The sequence below is a fragment of the Glarea lozoyensis genome (genome assembly GCF_000409485.1).
Source record: "Glarea lozoyensis ATCC 20868 chromosome Unknown GLAREA9, whole genome shotgun sequence".
NCBI classification, from domain to species: domain Eukaryota; kingdom Fungi; phylum Ascomycota; class Leotiomycetes; order Helotiales; family Helotiaceae; genus Glarea; species Glarea lozoyensis.
The window spans coordinates 819736-836410 of NW_007361004.1; the positions used below are offsets into that span (position 1 = coordinate 819736).

At 48.5% G+C, this 16675-nt stretch overlaps 5 protein-coding genes across 5 annotated transcripts; 1 reads left to right on the forward strand and 4 right to left on the reverse strand.

Moving 5' to 3' along the window:
* Window positions 1–200: 200 nt before the first annotated feature.
* GLAREA_08194 (FAD/NAD(P)-binding protein) lies at window positions 201–2110 on the reverse strand (the record flags this gene model as incomplete). The annotated part of the gene is made up of 5 exons (XM_008090239.1): window positions 201–371; window positions 423–619; window positions 673–1488; window positions 1537–1813; window positions 1928–2110. 5 exons carry the CDS (start codon window positions 2108–2110, stop codon window positions 201–203), a joined length of 1644 nt encoding a protein of 547 aa, XP_008088430.1.
* A 1751-nt stretch (window positions 2111–3861) lies between these two features.
* GLAREA_08195 (Nucleic acid-binding protein) lies at window positions 3862–5103 on the forward strand (the record flags this gene model as incomplete). Its single annotated transcript, XM_008090240.1, has 1 exon — window positions 3862–5103. One exon carries the CDS (start codon window positions 3862–3864, stop codon window positions 5101–5103), a length of 1242 nt encoding a protein of 413 aa, XP_008088431.1.
* Window positions 5104–5294: 191 nt separating this feature from the next.
* On the reverse strand, window positions 5295–8502 carry GLAREA_08196 (uncharacterized protein; the record flags this gene model as incomplete). Its single annotated transcript, XM_008090241.1, has 4 exons — window positions 5295–7304; window positions 7361–8040; window positions 8103–8275; window positions 8330–8502. The coding sequence occupies 4 exons, from the start codon at window positions 8500–8502 to the stop codon at window positions 5295–5297; spliced, it is 3036 nt and encodes a 1011-aa protein (XP_008088432.1).
* Window positions 8503–10804: 2302 nt separating this feature from the next.
* On the reverse strand, window positions 10805–12118 carry GLAREA_08197 (uncharacterized protein; the record flags this gene model as incomplete). Its single annotated transcript, XM_008090242.1, has 1 exon — window positions 10805–12118. One exon carries the CDS (start codon window positions 12116–12118, stop codon window positions 10805–10807), a length of 1314 nt encoding a protein of 437 aa, XP_008088433.1.
* Window positions 12119–14837: 2719 nt separating this feature from the next.
* GLAREA_08198 (FMN-binding split barrel) lies at window positions 14838–15704 on the reverse strand (the record flags this gene model as incomplete). The annotated part of the gene is made up of 1 exon (XM_008090243.1): window positions 14838–15704. One exon carries the CDS (start codon window positions 15702–15704, stop codon window positions 14838–14840), a length of 867 nt encoding a protein of 288 aa, XP_008088434.1.
* Window positions 15705–16675: the final 971 nt, after the last annotated feature.

Here is a 16675-nt window from a genome sequence, read left to right on the forward strand (position 1 = left end):
ATGCTGGCCTCAACAGGATCATCTCCGCGTTCATGGATAACTTTTTCGGTCTTATTGTATCACCTCACTTCTGACTTCTCTAACGAAACGAAACAGACTGCTAACAGTTCAAGTCATACATTGATATCATTGCAATCGTTACACTAGTAGATACACACAATCCAACTCCACAACCAAACTCCATCAAAAACACTTGAACATTAGTTAAGCTTAAGCGCATTAACCTTCTCCCCCAACTTTCCGGTATCATATGGCGCATCAAAGTTGAATCCTGCGTATCCCTTCTCCGCAACTTCCTTCGTCTCCCGGACGTATCGCGGGACACCGCCTGCATAGTTGAGTGATTCGCGAGGTTTGCCTGGGACATTGGCCTTAATTATCATTAGTATGTTGTGATTCGATGATAGGGGAGGAGAACTTACGCCCATATACCAACTGTCGGTGCCTGGGAACAAAGTAATATCGCAAAGCTCAGCGACGTGTTTCGTCCATCCAGCTTCAGACTGTGCCGTTGCATCCATAGTTTTCTTGTTATTCTTCTCGCAGTAATCGATCGCGTCGATGATCCAATCACCCTGAAGTTCAACAATCGTAGGGCCGTTGGCGAAAGCTGTTGGGCCTGAAAAAAAAAGTTAGTAGAGATCGCGTCTGCCAAGAGGATGGACATCATACCTTGAGGACCGTAAAGGAAATACATATTTGGGAAATTAGCAGTCGTCATGCCAAGATATGTCCATGTTCCCTTTGACCATTTATCTGCGAGAGAAACACCATCTGTGCCTTTGATATCGATTTGGACCAGACCACCAGTAACAGAATCGAATCCGGTAGCGAGGATGATGACATCGAATTCAAGGTCACGACCATCCTTCAATTTGATTCCTTTCTCGGTGAAAGTCTCGATTGGAGTTGCCTTCAGAGCAACAACGTCAACATTATCCTGGTTGTATACCTCGTAATATCTCTGTTCAAGGGAAGGTCTCTTTGTGCCGAAGGTATGTGGTTGCTTATCAAGGAGAGGAGCGAGAACATCCTTCTTCTTTGGGTCCTTGATTCTGGCACGGGTTTTCTCTGCCCAAAAGTTGTATGCGGTGTCGTTAACCTTCTTGTCGAAGAGTAAATCTTTGTAAGTCGCTAGCCAGAATCTGAAACCACCGCCATCCCACAATTTCTCATAAAGCTCTTTCTTCTGCTCATCGGTATCTTCATCACCATTCTTCTCAAGGAAGTCGAAGTGGAATCCACCGAATGTATTGCGACGGTAATCAAATACCTTCTCGTATCCTCCTTCCTTCTTGACCCTTGCTTCAACTTCTGGGTCAAGCTTATGCTGGTTCATAGGAAGACAAAGGTTTGGTGTTCGCTGGAGAACGGTGAGGTGGCCGACTTGTGGGCCAATCTCTTGAATTGTCTGAACTCCTGAAGCTCCTGTTCCGATGACTGCAACCTTCTTGCCTTCGAGTTCGATACCTTCCTGTGGGTATTGTGCTAGGAGCTATTAGTCTAGTTTTTATGGTCTAGAGTGACAGAGCATACCTGTGTGGTGCATGATTCCTTTATATTTGTCCATTCCTGGAAAGTCCGGGACGTAGCTCTTCGCGGCAAATCCGGTGCATAGTACGAAGTACTTGCAGTCAATGACCTGACCATCACTGAGGCTGACATTCCACCTACACGAATTGACGTCGAATTCGGCTGACTTGACTCCAGTGTTTAGTTGAACATCTTTGCTAAGATCAAGCTTCTCATCAACATATTGGAAGTATCGTCTCAACTCGGGCCACGATGGAAAGCGTTCACTCCATGTCCAGTCCTTGTACAAGTCTTCGATAGAATATTCGTAAAGTGGCACGTCAGAATCCACTCTAGCGCCGGGGTAGCAATTCCAGTACCAAATTCTACGTTAAATAAGCATTGTAGATCAAACAGTTTGTGATGAAGGTACTTGCCCGCCAAGCTCGCCGGCGTTATCAACGACCTTGCATTTGTATCCCATCTTCCGTAAGTAATGGAGCTGGTAGAGACCTCCAAATCCTGCTCCGACAATCACCACATCCATGCTGCTCGTGGCAGCAACGCCATTTCCCTTAACTTCTGCAGCAGGTGACATTGTGTTTCTGCGAGATTGATGTGTGTTTTGAGATGGAGTAAGGAGAATAAAGTGCAATGGAATAGAGATCAAAGAGGGACATGCGCTTTATATAATCTAAACAACCCGAAGATCGATAATGAGCTATCCTCAAGTTCCACATGTCCTCCTGCTGTGTACCTCCAAATAACACAAGTACAAGTCAGAAGGTATGCCGAATACGCGGAATAATTCAGTACGACTCGTGAAGTGGACCTCTTTTCCAAGCTATCTTGCATGCAAAACGCCATCATCAATTAGGTGCTTGCATGAAGAAGATCTGGTTCATCCTTGATTGGTCCCGATTTCCAGACCTGGGGAAGGGGGCGATAGAATAACGTTGATTTCCGCACACTACTTTAGTAGGCGGCATACTAACACCCCACAATACCCCTCACACCCCAGACACCCCGCATTCTGCTAGCTATCATTTCCCCATTGTTAAGGAAAATGCCCGCTAGGAGATAGAAATCGATAGAGATTCAGATAAAGTATATGCAGAAAGATTAAGCGACGAGCTGCATCGGATCCTCGGACAAACAATATGCGATACAAGACAGGACACAAGCAATGTGAAATCAGATGCAATTGATAATAAATAATTAGGTGAGGTGAGAAAGCTTGGGGACGTGGCTTAGATTCTGATAGTACAGAATCTAGTACAGGGACCCAGACTTGCACTGGCTCCGGACCTGTCGAAGTTCGAGCATTAAGCAGGTCACGCTCCTGCACTCAGAAACCTAAATGCGTATCTCGGTAATTGTTGATGATCCTTTTCTCAAAAGAGACAATGGCTCCATTGATCCGAGGCTTAGCTCATGAGATATACTTGACAGTAAGGAGAGATGGATGGTTACTAAGGCATGAAAGCAAACGGATCGAAGGAGAAAGACCTGCAGTACTCGCAAAACCTTCCTCTTGCAACAAAATACCACGCGGCCGGAAGGTCTTTCGGTATTCGGGATTTGCAGAGGCTGAAAGTAGAATGGAAATAGAGTGAACTAATACGGAGCTTGATCTTCAGTAAGTCCATATGGTGCTGTCAAAGAGTCAGTAATGGAAGTCTATAGTTTAGTCAATGACAATGTATTGTCAATTCCGAACACGAATAGTCGAACCGGGTCCTGAGAGAGATTCTACGGATGGATAGGAGAAGTAACTCACCAAAGACTTGCCAAACAATCAGACCATTAGGATTGCCGGCGAACCCATGAGTCGGAGAAAACTGATGTCGCCCCAGAGACGTTCTTGAAGCCAGAAATCTTGCATCCAAAGCCATCAAGGCATGAGATCTCATCAGCAGCTTGCCTGAAAAGCATGACCATAACTTACGGGAGAAGCGGTCTCGCGAGTCCTATACTTCATATATCTGATTCATGAACCAAATACTAGCCGATCAGGACTCAAACCTGGCGTTCGGAGCATGCTGACAAGTTGGTCATATTGAACACTGACATGCGAAGTCGATTCCTAAATATAACGATTGCGATAACAGAGAAGCTGAAAGCAGTCATACTCGAACGTTTGTTAAGTAGGTGCGATAGCGTTCGATTGATGGTGAGTTGAGACAGTTCCATCCACTCAAGCAAAACTCAGCGCACGGACCATCAACACTCGCCAAAAATTTGTAGATTCAACCTCACAACGAGTCACCCAACATCCAAATGTTATCCCACCTTTCCAAATCCCGAGCATTCTACAATAAAAGTACAACTTCTCATTTCATCCGCAGAATGGCTTCCACTTTCACCCCCGCCGAAGAGACTGAAATCTCTCAATGGATCACCACATCCACCCGCCTCTCCTCCGCTTCCCCAGCAGAACAACAACCCCTCCTTTCAGCTCTAAACACGCATCTCTCCTCCCGAACAACGGTTCTGGGTACTAAGCCTTCGAAGGCAGACACTGCCCTCTATGAGTCCCTCCGTTCTATTGTCAGTACCTGGACCGCAGAGCAAAAGACAGGCGAGAACGGCCACCCAAACATCGTCCGTCACCTCGACTTTGTGCAAAACTCTTCCGTCTTCGATATCACCGTCAAGGAGGAAGAGAAGCTCAAGGTTGATCCAGATGAGATCCTCTACGTGAAACCACCAGTGGACGCCAAAGCTGAAAAAGAGAGACTGAAGAAAGAAAAAGCCGCTGCGGCAGCTGCCGCCGGTGGAGAGACCGCACTTCCAGACCGTGCAAAGGGCAAGAAGGAAAAGGGCATTGTCGAGAAAGCCACTGAGAAGGTAGTCGAAGCAAAAGATGCCGTCGTCGCAGCCGTAGCAGGAGGATCCGAGCAACCTCAAGGCGGACGTCAAAAGAAAGAAAAGAAGGAAAAGGCTCCAAAACCACAAAAGGCACCAGCAGCAACCGCACCTCTTTCCCCATCCTTGATTGACTTACGTGTCGGACACATCTTGAAAGCCATCAAACACCCTGAAGCAGATTCCCTCTTCGTCTCTACAATCGCTATGGGCGACAAACCCGGCACAGAAGACACCTCAGAACATGAAGGTCAAGTCGTGCGAACCGTCTGCTCCGGTCTCAATGGTCTCGTTCCTCTGGAGGAAATGCAAGGGCGCAAGGTCGTCGTGGTATGCAATCTCAAGCCTGTAAAGATGCGGGGTGTGAAATCCTGCGCTATGGTCCTCGCCGCGTCCCCGCGTTTGGCGCCCGGTGTGGAGGATAACCATGCTGGACCTGTGGAATTGGTTACGCCGCCTGAGGGCTCGACTGCTGGGGAGAGAGTCTATTTTGAGGGATGGCAGGGTGAACCAGAAGGGGTGCTCAACCCGAAGCGTAAGGTGTGGGACACAATTCAGCCTGGATTTACTACTACGGAGGGAATGGAAGTTGGGTTTGATGCTAGTGTGGTCAAGGAGCTAAGTAAGGAAGGAGAAGAACCAAAGACTGGGCTAGGAAAGTTGATTACACAGAGCGGGGGTGTCTGTACAGTTAAGAGCTTAGCGAATGCGGTTGTAAGGTAATTCTTGATTCTATAGATGATAATAGCAAAAGATTGCCACTGGCGGGAACCTCCACATATCAGCTCAGTCATTATGCTACCCCGAAATTGGTCCACCCCCTTTAAAATTGTAAGCAATCTAAAGTTATGCTCAGCAAAAGTTACGTAACATGTCTCGTTGGAAATACAGCAGCGAAATTCTACCGCCACCCTTCAATCCACATGGTTAGCATGTTTGGACGTCTTCTTGATGGAGGTATGAACTCCCGGGAGGCCCTCATTGACATCCTTTCCTCCCAATACAGGTCTCTGCCTCTTGCGTGTTGCTTTAAAGGACGTGTTGTCTCTATCGACTACAAGACCATGATCAGCTACTAGGTGTGTAACGAGCGTCTTCTTGTTCATTGGCTCGGTACGATCACAAACAGCTCTGATCCCATTCAAAGTGTTTACAGCCGCTGGACATGCTATGCTCGCATCATCATTGAGGTCCCGAATGTGTCTTTCCAGGTGCCTTTCGAAGGCTGGTGGCGTATAAAAGTCTGCAAATTGCGTTGAGAGTCCAGCATCTCCATCGTATAGGCAGAATATGCAGAATGATGGGTGAAACCATCTGTTGGAAACGAACACGCCAGCAAATCCATGCTCCTTCACAGATAATTGGACGTCGTCCATGTGCTGCACGAAATGGTGGTCCTCGTCTTCGGCGGCACGAGAGAAAGCTTGTTGGCAGATCTTGCACCAAAACACCAATATCTCAGCCCTTGGATTTCCAGTCTGCTTATCCACGGGCAAAATAGTGGTTGATGCGGCATGTTGAGTGATTCGGTGTACTCGAAAGTCGTCCCAGCTCGAAAAGGTTGTACCATCATCATTGCACCGGTATACACCGCTGGATTTATCCTTGTGACAATCGTAGCAGTGACTGGTGAAATGTGCTGCAGATTTGACATCTCTTGTCAGCTTGTACTTCGATGCACAGCGCGAGACGCCATCCAACCCAATCATTCCACACTTCTGATTTGGGGGATGCAAAGTTTGATGGCTGTCGAGGTCTGCAAGTATGCGTTTCGCCATGGTGTTAACAGCACAAGGCCGAATATGCTGATTGTGATCTTTGCCAACAAGACTGATACCACAAAAAGCACAAGACAACGTCCCTGGGGTGGGTTCCTGGCCGGGATAGTATTTATCTGCGGCGTGGAGGTGATCAAATTTCTCCACGCAGATATCTGCAAACCGAGCGGCTGAAAGACCTTCTGGTTGTTTGTATATGAGATCAGAGAGGCCTGAAAATATAGAGTTTCTTACCATCACCCTCAATCCAAAAGCATTTCTACTCGCGGATCCGGCAGCATGTAGCGATGCAGCGCGCTTCGAACCATCATCTGCTAGGACGCCGTCCATCTGCACGTCTTCTGACTGTTCGTCTGCATCCATAACATCACCGAGATGCGTTCCCTCAATCATATCGCAGAGATGCGTTGCCATATCGTCAGCGTCTTGAAGGAGGGCAGGATCGATAGGAACATCCTCTGCATCCGCGGCATCCAACAACATGTTTCCAAAGTCGCAACCACCATCCACTGGCTCTGGTGAAGGCGGTATCTGCGAGGTATCTGGAAGAGATTCAAAGTGCTTGTGGTACTCCTCCTTGTATTTTTTGGAAAGCAGAGCTCGCGCTCTCTCTTGATATTGGCGGCGGACTGCTGCATGTTCAGTCACCTTCGGTGAACGCTGAGCTCGCGCCGCTGAAAAAGAACCAAATTCGCGTATGATTTGGTCGATCACATCACACTCTCTTTGAAGAAGGCCCCGAAGCTCGGCATCCTGGCTGATTTCGATGATGCCTTGCTCAGAGACACGATTTGGGACCGCGTCGGACTTCCCAAGGAAAGCACTTAACATCTGGCTGACGTCGACAGCCTCCAAGTTGTGGCGCATTGCTTGAAAATCAACAGTTGAAGTCTGATTCCGGTAGGCTCCCCAGCATGTCGAGTCTTTGAAATCATGGCCCATCCGGGCACAACGTTCCTCGTGGGATGTTTTCAGCCCCAGGAGGTATGCGCTACCACGTCGAAGAACCCCGGGTAGCATGGGGCTCTGCAGGCCGCAATGTCGACTCAACTCCTTGAGCTGCTTCACAAAGTGACTCGATCTCATCACCTCGGTTTCGAGCAACTTTGAGGGATCTGTCGGCTTGTGGACCGGTTGACGAAAAACCTAAGACAAACGTTTAAGCCAATGAGACATGGAAGCACGGCACAGCAAAGGCTTACCGGTGTATCCAACATGGAGTTCTTGATATGGATTTTCGTACCGTGCTGACTAGATTGGACGGCCTCCAAGTCTGCCCACCGGGAAATGCCTGAAAAGACACCGTCTATCAGACCGAGAATGAGAAGCCACCGTAATGTGTCTTCAGCCGCCATCTGCAGCGGGAGAAGGCGAATTGGGATGACCTTGACCTTGTTGCCTTTCTGCCCGGTATTCTTCAATCCACTGAAGGTCATCCGAGCGCGCAATTCAACACCACCGTCCCCTCCCGGAAAAGCCCATAGTTCGACACGTCTCCAGGTGAACAGACTATCTTTGCGCTCCTTCTTATAGGCTTCCCAGTCGGCGTTTGACATGCTCGGCCTCGTCAACTCACCGATGCGACTACTGCGGTCCAGCATCAGATTAGCGCACAGAACAAAGTTGAGAGCGTTTCGAGTCGTGTACTGGGACGCAGTGAGATACTTGGTATCGAAGAATGCTCGTAGCAGAGCGGAGAAGTCTTCTGGCAATGCCACCGCCTTTGGGCGCTGCTTATGGTGGACCAGACCTCGAACAGCCAAGTCAGAATGAACCCACACCATGACGTTTCGCTTGACATCTCGATCAATAGGAACCCCAGCGTTCTTGCAGAGAGAAAACAGACCGAACAAAAGGTATCGCGCGGTGCGAACCGTAGGCACTGTGCTCAACCTTGTCAGCAGTGTGCGATGGACGCTGTCCGAAGCCAACCGTTTCACAGACCTTCCTCAATGTTACCATTCGACGATAGTACAAACGCCTCGACGAAGAGCTTGAGAATACCACAGGTAAATGGTGGACCCCCTTTGGTAAAGAAGGCCTCGGCTTGTTCTACCGTCTCACAGATTCCGACATGCTCGCAGACGGCAAGCTGAATAAAGTTACGCTTCGAATGTCTCCATCCACAGATCAGTACATGATGTTGGTATATCAAAGGTGGAAGAGCTCACCGTTGCCTGACTGCGTTGAGAACGCTAATCTTCCTCTCCACCTCCAGATCCCAGTCGCGACTTACGAGGCGGTCTTCGGGTGCCTTGGCCTCTTCAATCCTCTTGAGCTTCTCCAGGCGTTTTGACGTGAAGTCAGACACTCTGTCGGGGAACGTGTGCCCAGCTCGAGGCATGGTCGTGTCGAGCAACCACCTCTGTAACCAGCGTTCGAGGTGCAACAATCAGAATACGATGGACGACGTCCAACGATGGAGATGGTAAGCCCTCGACACTCGAAAGAGAAAGGGAGATGCTGAGAAGACAGAGAGTTAGGAGTTGACGAAGAAAGAAAGAGAGAGAGAGTCAGAGGTTGGAGAAGAGAGGGAGACAAGGACGAGATGACCGTACGCTCCTTCCCTTTCTGTGTCGAGGCCAACTCGTCCACCTCGACGCACTCTGAGTCGATAGATCCCATTCAAAAAATGCCTTTGCGAGCCCCTTCTACGTAAATGCCAATATCATTCATTGTACATCTTCTTTACGCAATCGCCCTGTGGCGCTCGGCTGGCTCTTCGAGGGCCACTGCTGTAAAATCATCCTCTGCGGCGGTTCTATCGAAAGAAAAGAACTTTCCTGGAGTAAATCTGTACTGAATCATGTGGGCCGTTGACTATGAAATGGCCTTTTCCTGTATGAGGACGGGAGTAGTCAAGCTAAAATCAGATTCGAGGTTTTTCTCCACGACCATATATAATCTGGGAAATCCCCAATCATAACATGCACACTCTCAAAAGCATTGTGAGGCTAGAAATGCGATTCATGGATGACTTCTCATCGCGGCTGTGGTAAAACGTAGCCATCGCGCCGTACCTGTATATGGTGATAAGGTGGTCTATCAGGAAGTGACGCGACTCACGCGAGGAGGCTCGTCTTCAGCCGTAGCAGCAGTGGCAGGAGCACGTGACCTGATAGATGCTGCGACAGCATCTGTCCTATACCTAACCTACCTTAGGTAGGTAACGTCCAGGCATTTAAGATGTCATTATTTATCCTTCTCAATATCGTAACGTAACAATTACTGTATCCCTTTTCTTCTAGCTACCTATTGCTCGCCCCACTTAACTAAAACTATTCCCCTCACGCTTCGGGAGTTGTTTTCGTCGTCAGATTTCTGGATCACGTGATGGACCCACTAGATGCTGCGGCAGCATCTATCTCAGGTGCAAAATGAAGTCCAACGTCAGAATGTACTATAGTTCTCGACCATTAAAGGAGTTGATATTGGTGCTCTCATTAGCTAGAGAGTTAGATAGTGTTTTCTCATCAATACCGCGGTGGTGGTATCTCTGAGGTCTTTTCTCGATTCTCCGCCGACCCGTCATGCTCGTTACGTTTGCTTCATATCAAATGTTCGGCCCAAGTAATAAGCGTCGACATGGTCCAAATCCGGCCTCCACGGCAGTGGCCCTCGGAGAGCCAGCGGAGCGTCACTAACGATCATGGACGGACGGCGTTCCTGGATTAGGGGAGAGGGTGACGCTCCGCTGGCTCTCCGAGGGCCACTGCCGTGGAGGCCGTGGTAATGTGGTGGTGTGGTGGTAATGGTAGGGTAAATTTTAAAAAAAGGTATGGTAAATGATCCAGCCCGGGTTCACTACGACTGAGGGATTGGAGGTTGGATTTGATGCTGGCGTTGTGAAGGAATTGAGTAAGGAGGGCGGAGAGCCCAAGACGGGTGTTGGAAAATTGGTCACTGCCAGTGGTGGTGTCTGCAAAGTCAAAAGCTTGGCGGGTGCTATCGTTCGATAGATGTGAGATGTGAATACCGTACGCCCGTAGCAGATACCATTAACTATAGCATGTGAAATAACGGCTTTCTAACCTCGTAGTAGACAAAATAAGTGACTGTCGAAAACCGATGTTTGCTCAAAGCAGTTGACGAAATATCGCATATGTCGTCTGATGTTTTCAGTAAATAAGACGTTTTTAGAATGTGTTTACAATAAATTTACCATGACTACTCATCCAGCCACTCCTTTCTCAACATGGATAATGTGCCTTGTTATTGGAGACAAGATCATAAAATTCGTCAACCGAATTAAGTGGACCTCCAGGGCTAGGTGCTTGGACAGTTTATTATCAGACTTGCAACACACTGATGATAGAGACGCGGTCAATTACGAATACCACAGAAGAATGAGACATAAAATTTACTTTTATTGCCACATCCTCATCACAAGATATTATATTAAGACTACTTATTCCAATCCAATCCGTCATCCGATTCATGTCTAGATTCCTTTACCAGATATGCCCGGAACCGAACCCCCCTCATATGTACCAGAATTTTATGATTATGCGACCACCGAAAGCTATGCATGTAAATAGTCCTTCCAAATGCCCTCCCTAAATGCGATATTCGCTCGCTGCTCAACATGGGTATAATGAGATAAACAAAAGCATTCATGTGACCACCAGAAATTCTTCTGACATATTTCAAACCTGCCCGGAGCGCTTGAAAACCAACTTCGCCGGAAGCTGGAGGTCATCAACACCCTCATCGTCGACTTCCATGTCATCGACCTCAAGTTCTTTGGGTGGATTGTACTCTCTTCTCAGTTGTGGTTGTTTTAATTCTCTGCCCCTTGGTTTGGGAATATCTGGCCGTGGAGCTTTCACCGGTCGAGCTCCCAATGTAGCTTCTTCTTTCTTCAGTCGTTCCATTTCTTTCAGCGCGGTGGCTTGGACTTCTGTCAGCTTTGATTTGATACTGGCGATTTCTGTACCACACTCTCCTTCGCGAAGGAAGTTATGGGCACCTTTCTCGCATTGGATTTGACACCACTCTAGTCCTTTGTCTAGCTGGTCGAAAATATCCGGAGATTCCGCAGGGCCTCTTCGGTATCCTCGTAACAGGCCAAGACTGAGCGTGCTTCCCTGGTTGTCAGCTGTTGCCGCTTCCTTCGCCATGTTCCGCGGTCCCATATTTCTGGTAGAGACGAATTTCAGTTTTGGCATTGGTTCATCATCGTCCTCATCGCCCTCATCAGATCCGACTGCCAATGGATCTGGTTCTAACGCCTTTGGCCCGACAACCAAATTATCCGCAGCAAGCATGTCGTCTTCTGCATCTAAGTCTTCTTCTTCCTCGACTTCCTTTTCTGCGGCGCGTTTCATTTCTGCCATTTTTGCTGCCATTTTCCCCTTACGCATAGAATTTCTGCTCCCGCTTACAAATTTGACAAGGTCTTCAAACGCTCGTTGAACTTCACCATCGTAGTATATGATGATCATAGATCTCGTTCTAAATTTAGGGGCAATTGATTCTCCGGAAGCCAGCGATTCTGTTTTTCGTTTTCGCAACACATTCCGTCCGCCGTTGACCTGTTGTGTTGGTGATTTTGATGTTGAGGGCTGCCTTTCAAGCGCCCCCGTCGAATTGTGAGCTTTTGGCTGTATGTTTGTTGCCAATTTTCCGCTCGCTAAACCTCTTGCGATCGAGGAGCTCGTCCGTCGTGGAGGGGAGTATCCATTGGTGGTCGACTTTGGTGTATCGAAAGGATTCAGTGGAATACCCTCTGCGTCGTTTGCGAAGGGGTTTTCCCCTCCATCTTTGGGTCGCAATGACTCGGTAGAACCCTTGTTCTTGAGTGATCGTGTCGAGGGCCTCGGATGCTCTGAATCTTCTAATCGTGCGAGCTCTATTTGTCGCAGAGCTATTTGGCCGTTTAGCTCATCGAGGCGTGTGTTCCATTGAGGAATTGAGGTGTATAGGATATCGAGGGCGTCTACAATCGAAAAACTAGACATTGGGAAAGGTGAGTGCGGAGCAGGGGACAGCCGATGCATTGTCACAACGGTCGACGGCGCCAAGTGATCCCCGGAAAGCCAGAGATGTGTGTTGGTGAGAGAAGAGTGAAGCGATGCTTGATGAATGAGTGGAATTACAGCCGTTTGTTAAGAGTACATTCTGAGAGCAGCACGAGGTCGAGAGCCAAAAGGGACGCAATGGTTGTATGTTGTATGTTGTATGTTGTATGAAGGTAGAGGTAGAGGTACAAAGCGGGAGCTCCTGCTTCTTGAGTGACGAGCCACGGTGCTCGGAAGGTGTGGTGGAGGTGGACCAAGGATTAGATTCTGACATGGACAGCCCGCGCGGGATCTGCAGAACAGCGACCACGAGTCTCCACTGCTTGCTTTGCCGCAACGGACAAGTTGACACAGGACCAGCCAGATACGGCAATCGAATACGCGGGCTGTTGGAGGGAGGGGGGTGCGAGGTGAATATAAGATCAAGATATATATGTGCATGTATGACCGCGTTCGCCTGCTGTTTACCCGTTCTCTCCATCCATATATCAGTCGGAAAGGATAACTCGCTCCCTCCGAGTCGACCCCAGTTCCCAGTGGGAAAAGGTTTGTGCTAGAGTAAAGCAACTTGCTCTTTCATGCCTCGCCGTGAGTCTTCTGCTTCGTTGAAAACATTAAATGCAATTGCCCACTTGGTGCGCAGCTTACCCGCAGTTTACATGGTTGCAAAGAAGCTCGCTTTACACTTCCGATAGGTGAAGAAGGTTGCCAAGGATCGTCAGATGTGCCTGTGTGCGCAAGTGTGGAGGGGCCACCTCGGAGTGAAGCATAATAAACGCTCACTACTATCGAGGCGCATATTCTCTGCGTGGACGAGGTCGCCGACTTGTGTTTGCGATTCTGTGTACAACATGCTGCAGCAAACCCTCGGCTAAGGCTTTTCAGATCGTGCTCGATCATTTCGATGCTTCGTTGGGTCTGATAGGCTAGAGTTGGTTATTGTTGTCGCGATATTGTCCTATTCTGGACTCTGCATTTAAACTTTCCTCTTATCCTTACCGGTTGAACTTCCAGGTTGGAGGAATGACCTTTGCTTCTCAATATTGGTACTCCAAAGTTGAGCGTATTGCTCGGTCTCACAGGCAGGATCGGGATACGAAGTCTATTAGTAAGAAGCTAAGACGTATTGCTGGCCTGGTTTTGACATACAAGACTGATCTGTGAGATTGATCTCGTGTCCTTTCCTCTCACTTTTCCTTCGAAATGTCTGCTTCGAGCTGAGGGGTGCAGCTTATCCCACATCGAGGAATACCTCCGTAGGATGCCGGCCGCCCACCCCAACACTAATAACGCAATTGCCTTTCCACGAGTATCGTAACTCTCTCGTTGGGGATTAGATCAAGCCACACGAGGGGAGGCTTGCCAAGTTACTCTCGTCGGATATTAGTTGGCTCTAACCTCATCCTCACGAGTTATTTACGAGGGATCAAATGAAGTCATCTTGACGGGAAAGTATCATATGGTTAGATACTGGAATGGAGCAGGAATGCCCTTGAAATGTTGCTGCCTTGAACAGCATACATCCACCGGCTAGAGAAACATATACTATAGTAGCAATATCGCCGTGCGACCTGCGCTTAAGAAACTTTCAGATAGACTTGCAGTTTCAGATGAAACGAAAGCGTTATCTCAAACCTTCGGTGCCTTCTCCGTCGACATGCAAAATCTCGCTCTGACTCGTATTTCATCTGACGTGGAGCGCGTTAGACCCCCACGGCTTTGCAGCTTCGCGTGGGCGGACAAGATAAACTTGAATCTTCTCTCAGATCTCGCAACTTTCAAATTCAACGGCTGTGACCCTGTCAAGCCTTTACCTGCACTGGCGGGACGGGCCACGCCATATAAATGTTACCGCACTTTACTCAAAAGTACCGGTGTCATTGGCTCCTATCTGATGAGCGTCCTCCGTCACAAATGAGGTTTACAACACATTTCACCCCCAACCCTTCCGGGAATCGGTGAAGGGTGAAGCAAAAGCTTACGCGCCCAGACCGCATGGGCATTGCTTGGTCTTCTGACTTGGTTTCTTTACTATGAACTGTGCGCAAAAGTTATTAATTTGCGACAAGCGCTCCAACTGGCAGAAACGTATTCTTCGTTTGATTACTCCGTACCTGTTGTCTTTTCTTCAAGCACGAGTCGCACGGCAAACACAGATACACGGCTGGAAAATACACCAAAGCGGTCTGCTAACAGCCGTTTACTCCACCCGGGGGAATATCCAAATCAGATCCGGCCTTCCAAGTGCGAGATGAGGTCGCGTTTCAAACGATTCTCGAACGGCAGCTGGCGATGATTCTCGTGGCATGGCGAACAGACGGCAGGGAGCATGGCGATAATGCCACCTCAACCTGGTTCAAAACGTGGTGTTTGCAGAAAGGCGGCGTACGTGCTCGGACAGAGTCCGGGGGTGTTTAAAGGGCCAAGCAATCTCAACGAAAGGGGGAGCAGCCTCTGCCAAATCACAACTTGTTCACAACGCGCTTTGAGTACTCGAGTACTCCCGTACATGGTGGGATATGTCCGACACGTCAGATTTCTGTCAGATGGACACAGACACAGCAAACAGCAACAACGTTTCTCGATGCGGAAGGCTTGACTACTGTGGTCTACTGCATTATCACCCTACATGGTTTCTCTAATTGGAGCATTTATCTCCTCACGGCCAGAGTTCTTCCACTTTCCACTCACCAACATCATCTCCGTGATGGTCCGCATCACCCTTCGGTCCGACATAGGTGAACAACCATCTGCGAGCCTTCTCTGGATCCGTCAAATCAAGTTGCTCGACCACCTCCGGTCTAATTATAACCACTCGAAAGTTCCGTCTCGCAACCTCATCGTTCAAATCGGTCACCTTTTGTCCAAGAGCCAGTGACTTGTCCTGAGGTGGGATTGACACGGAGGTACCTGGTGCGGGGTTCTTGAAGCTACCACGCATGCCCGGACTCAGATTGCCAAAATGGGCCGTCAGTTCTTTGGACCAGCTCCAACCTTCTTTGCCCTCCTCCTTCACCACTCTCATCCTCTCACCAATCTTAGCCTTGACGGTTTTTGTGCCACTCGAGCCATCCCCATCACCCTCAATATCAGTAGACACGAGATATGCATCCCCGCGAATCCTCCACTGCGTCATGGTCTCCTTCACCCAGAACACAGCTTCGACCGGTCCCCCACCACCGCTCCCCTGACTCTGACTTTCCTCGCCGTGACCCTTCGAGCTCGCAAATATCTCAGGCACTTTATGCATACGAACATCGGTCGTCAGGGTCGGGAGGTCGCTCTCATAGACCCTCTCGTTCTGCGGCGCCTCGTTGTGTTTGTTCTCGGGCAATTCGGCCCACATTCCGCGAAATATGCAGTATCGGGATCTGGGAACATAAGGTGTGGGCGTGTCTTTCGCATCCGAAGGACTGAGGGTGCTGAAGACGAACTCCGGTGAGTCCATCTTTGCCAAATGCGAGAGGAAGAGTGGTCGCCATGGTGCTACTCCCACGCTGGCCGGCGTCTTTGCTGTGGTAGACATTGTGCGAGCGATGCGCTGCAATCTGATGCGTGCTGTAGAAGCTATTTTGAATGTTGCTCGCTTTCAATTGGCTTCTTTACGAGGGGTTTGGAGTGTACTGCGTTCCTTTTGTATGCAGGCAGTTGTAAGTTGATGACGCTTAGAGAGTGGTAGGAGAAACTGACCCCACCATTCCGACACCACACGTGATAATTTCATTCCTACCCCTCCGTGTCAGAATGTGTTTTATTTCTGCGGTGTAGCATTTGGGTAGACATTTGGATCTTACTTTTTTTCTTGTTGGACCAACTGTTCGTGGAATTATATATGGGAGATCGGACGCGGCGACCTGGCAGAAAGTGGATATGATCGAAACCGACTTTGATCCCGACGCTCACTTCTATCATTAGAGATAATGGTATTTATTCATTTATCATGTGGTATCAGGTCAAAACGTGCCAAGAAAAACAGTCTCGTTTTGTAAATCTGAGCGACAAAGGTCTTTCATAAAAATTGCTCCGAGGATTGACGACAACCAATGGGACTATGTCCTTCGGTTGTGGGCTGTTGAATGAATCATATATCTTGAGCGAGTGGTCCAACATATTGATCCAACATAATCTTGAACGGAAGCATTCAATGTGCCTCAAAAATCTTAATTCGCTAATGATCGAGAATGGCTTGAAGTGACCGCTCTGTTTCGTGTCTTTCATCAAAGCCTTGAACAGAACAGTCGCTTATTGCTTGGATATTTGACAGGTAATTCGGTGATGACAAGAAGCGAGTAGACCATGCAACCAGTAAATATTTCACAAGAAAGTGAATGTAATCTGTGATTCAGTTTCCAACACTCCCGAGCGTGAGCGTGGGTACTCGGAAGGAAGGCACTGCACCAAATCATGTCTTGACGGAGCCTCAGGAGGAATAGAAAAAAGCTGCATTGTTGCAATTTGTAATTATATTAAAAGCATCGATTCAGAACTAGAATTGTA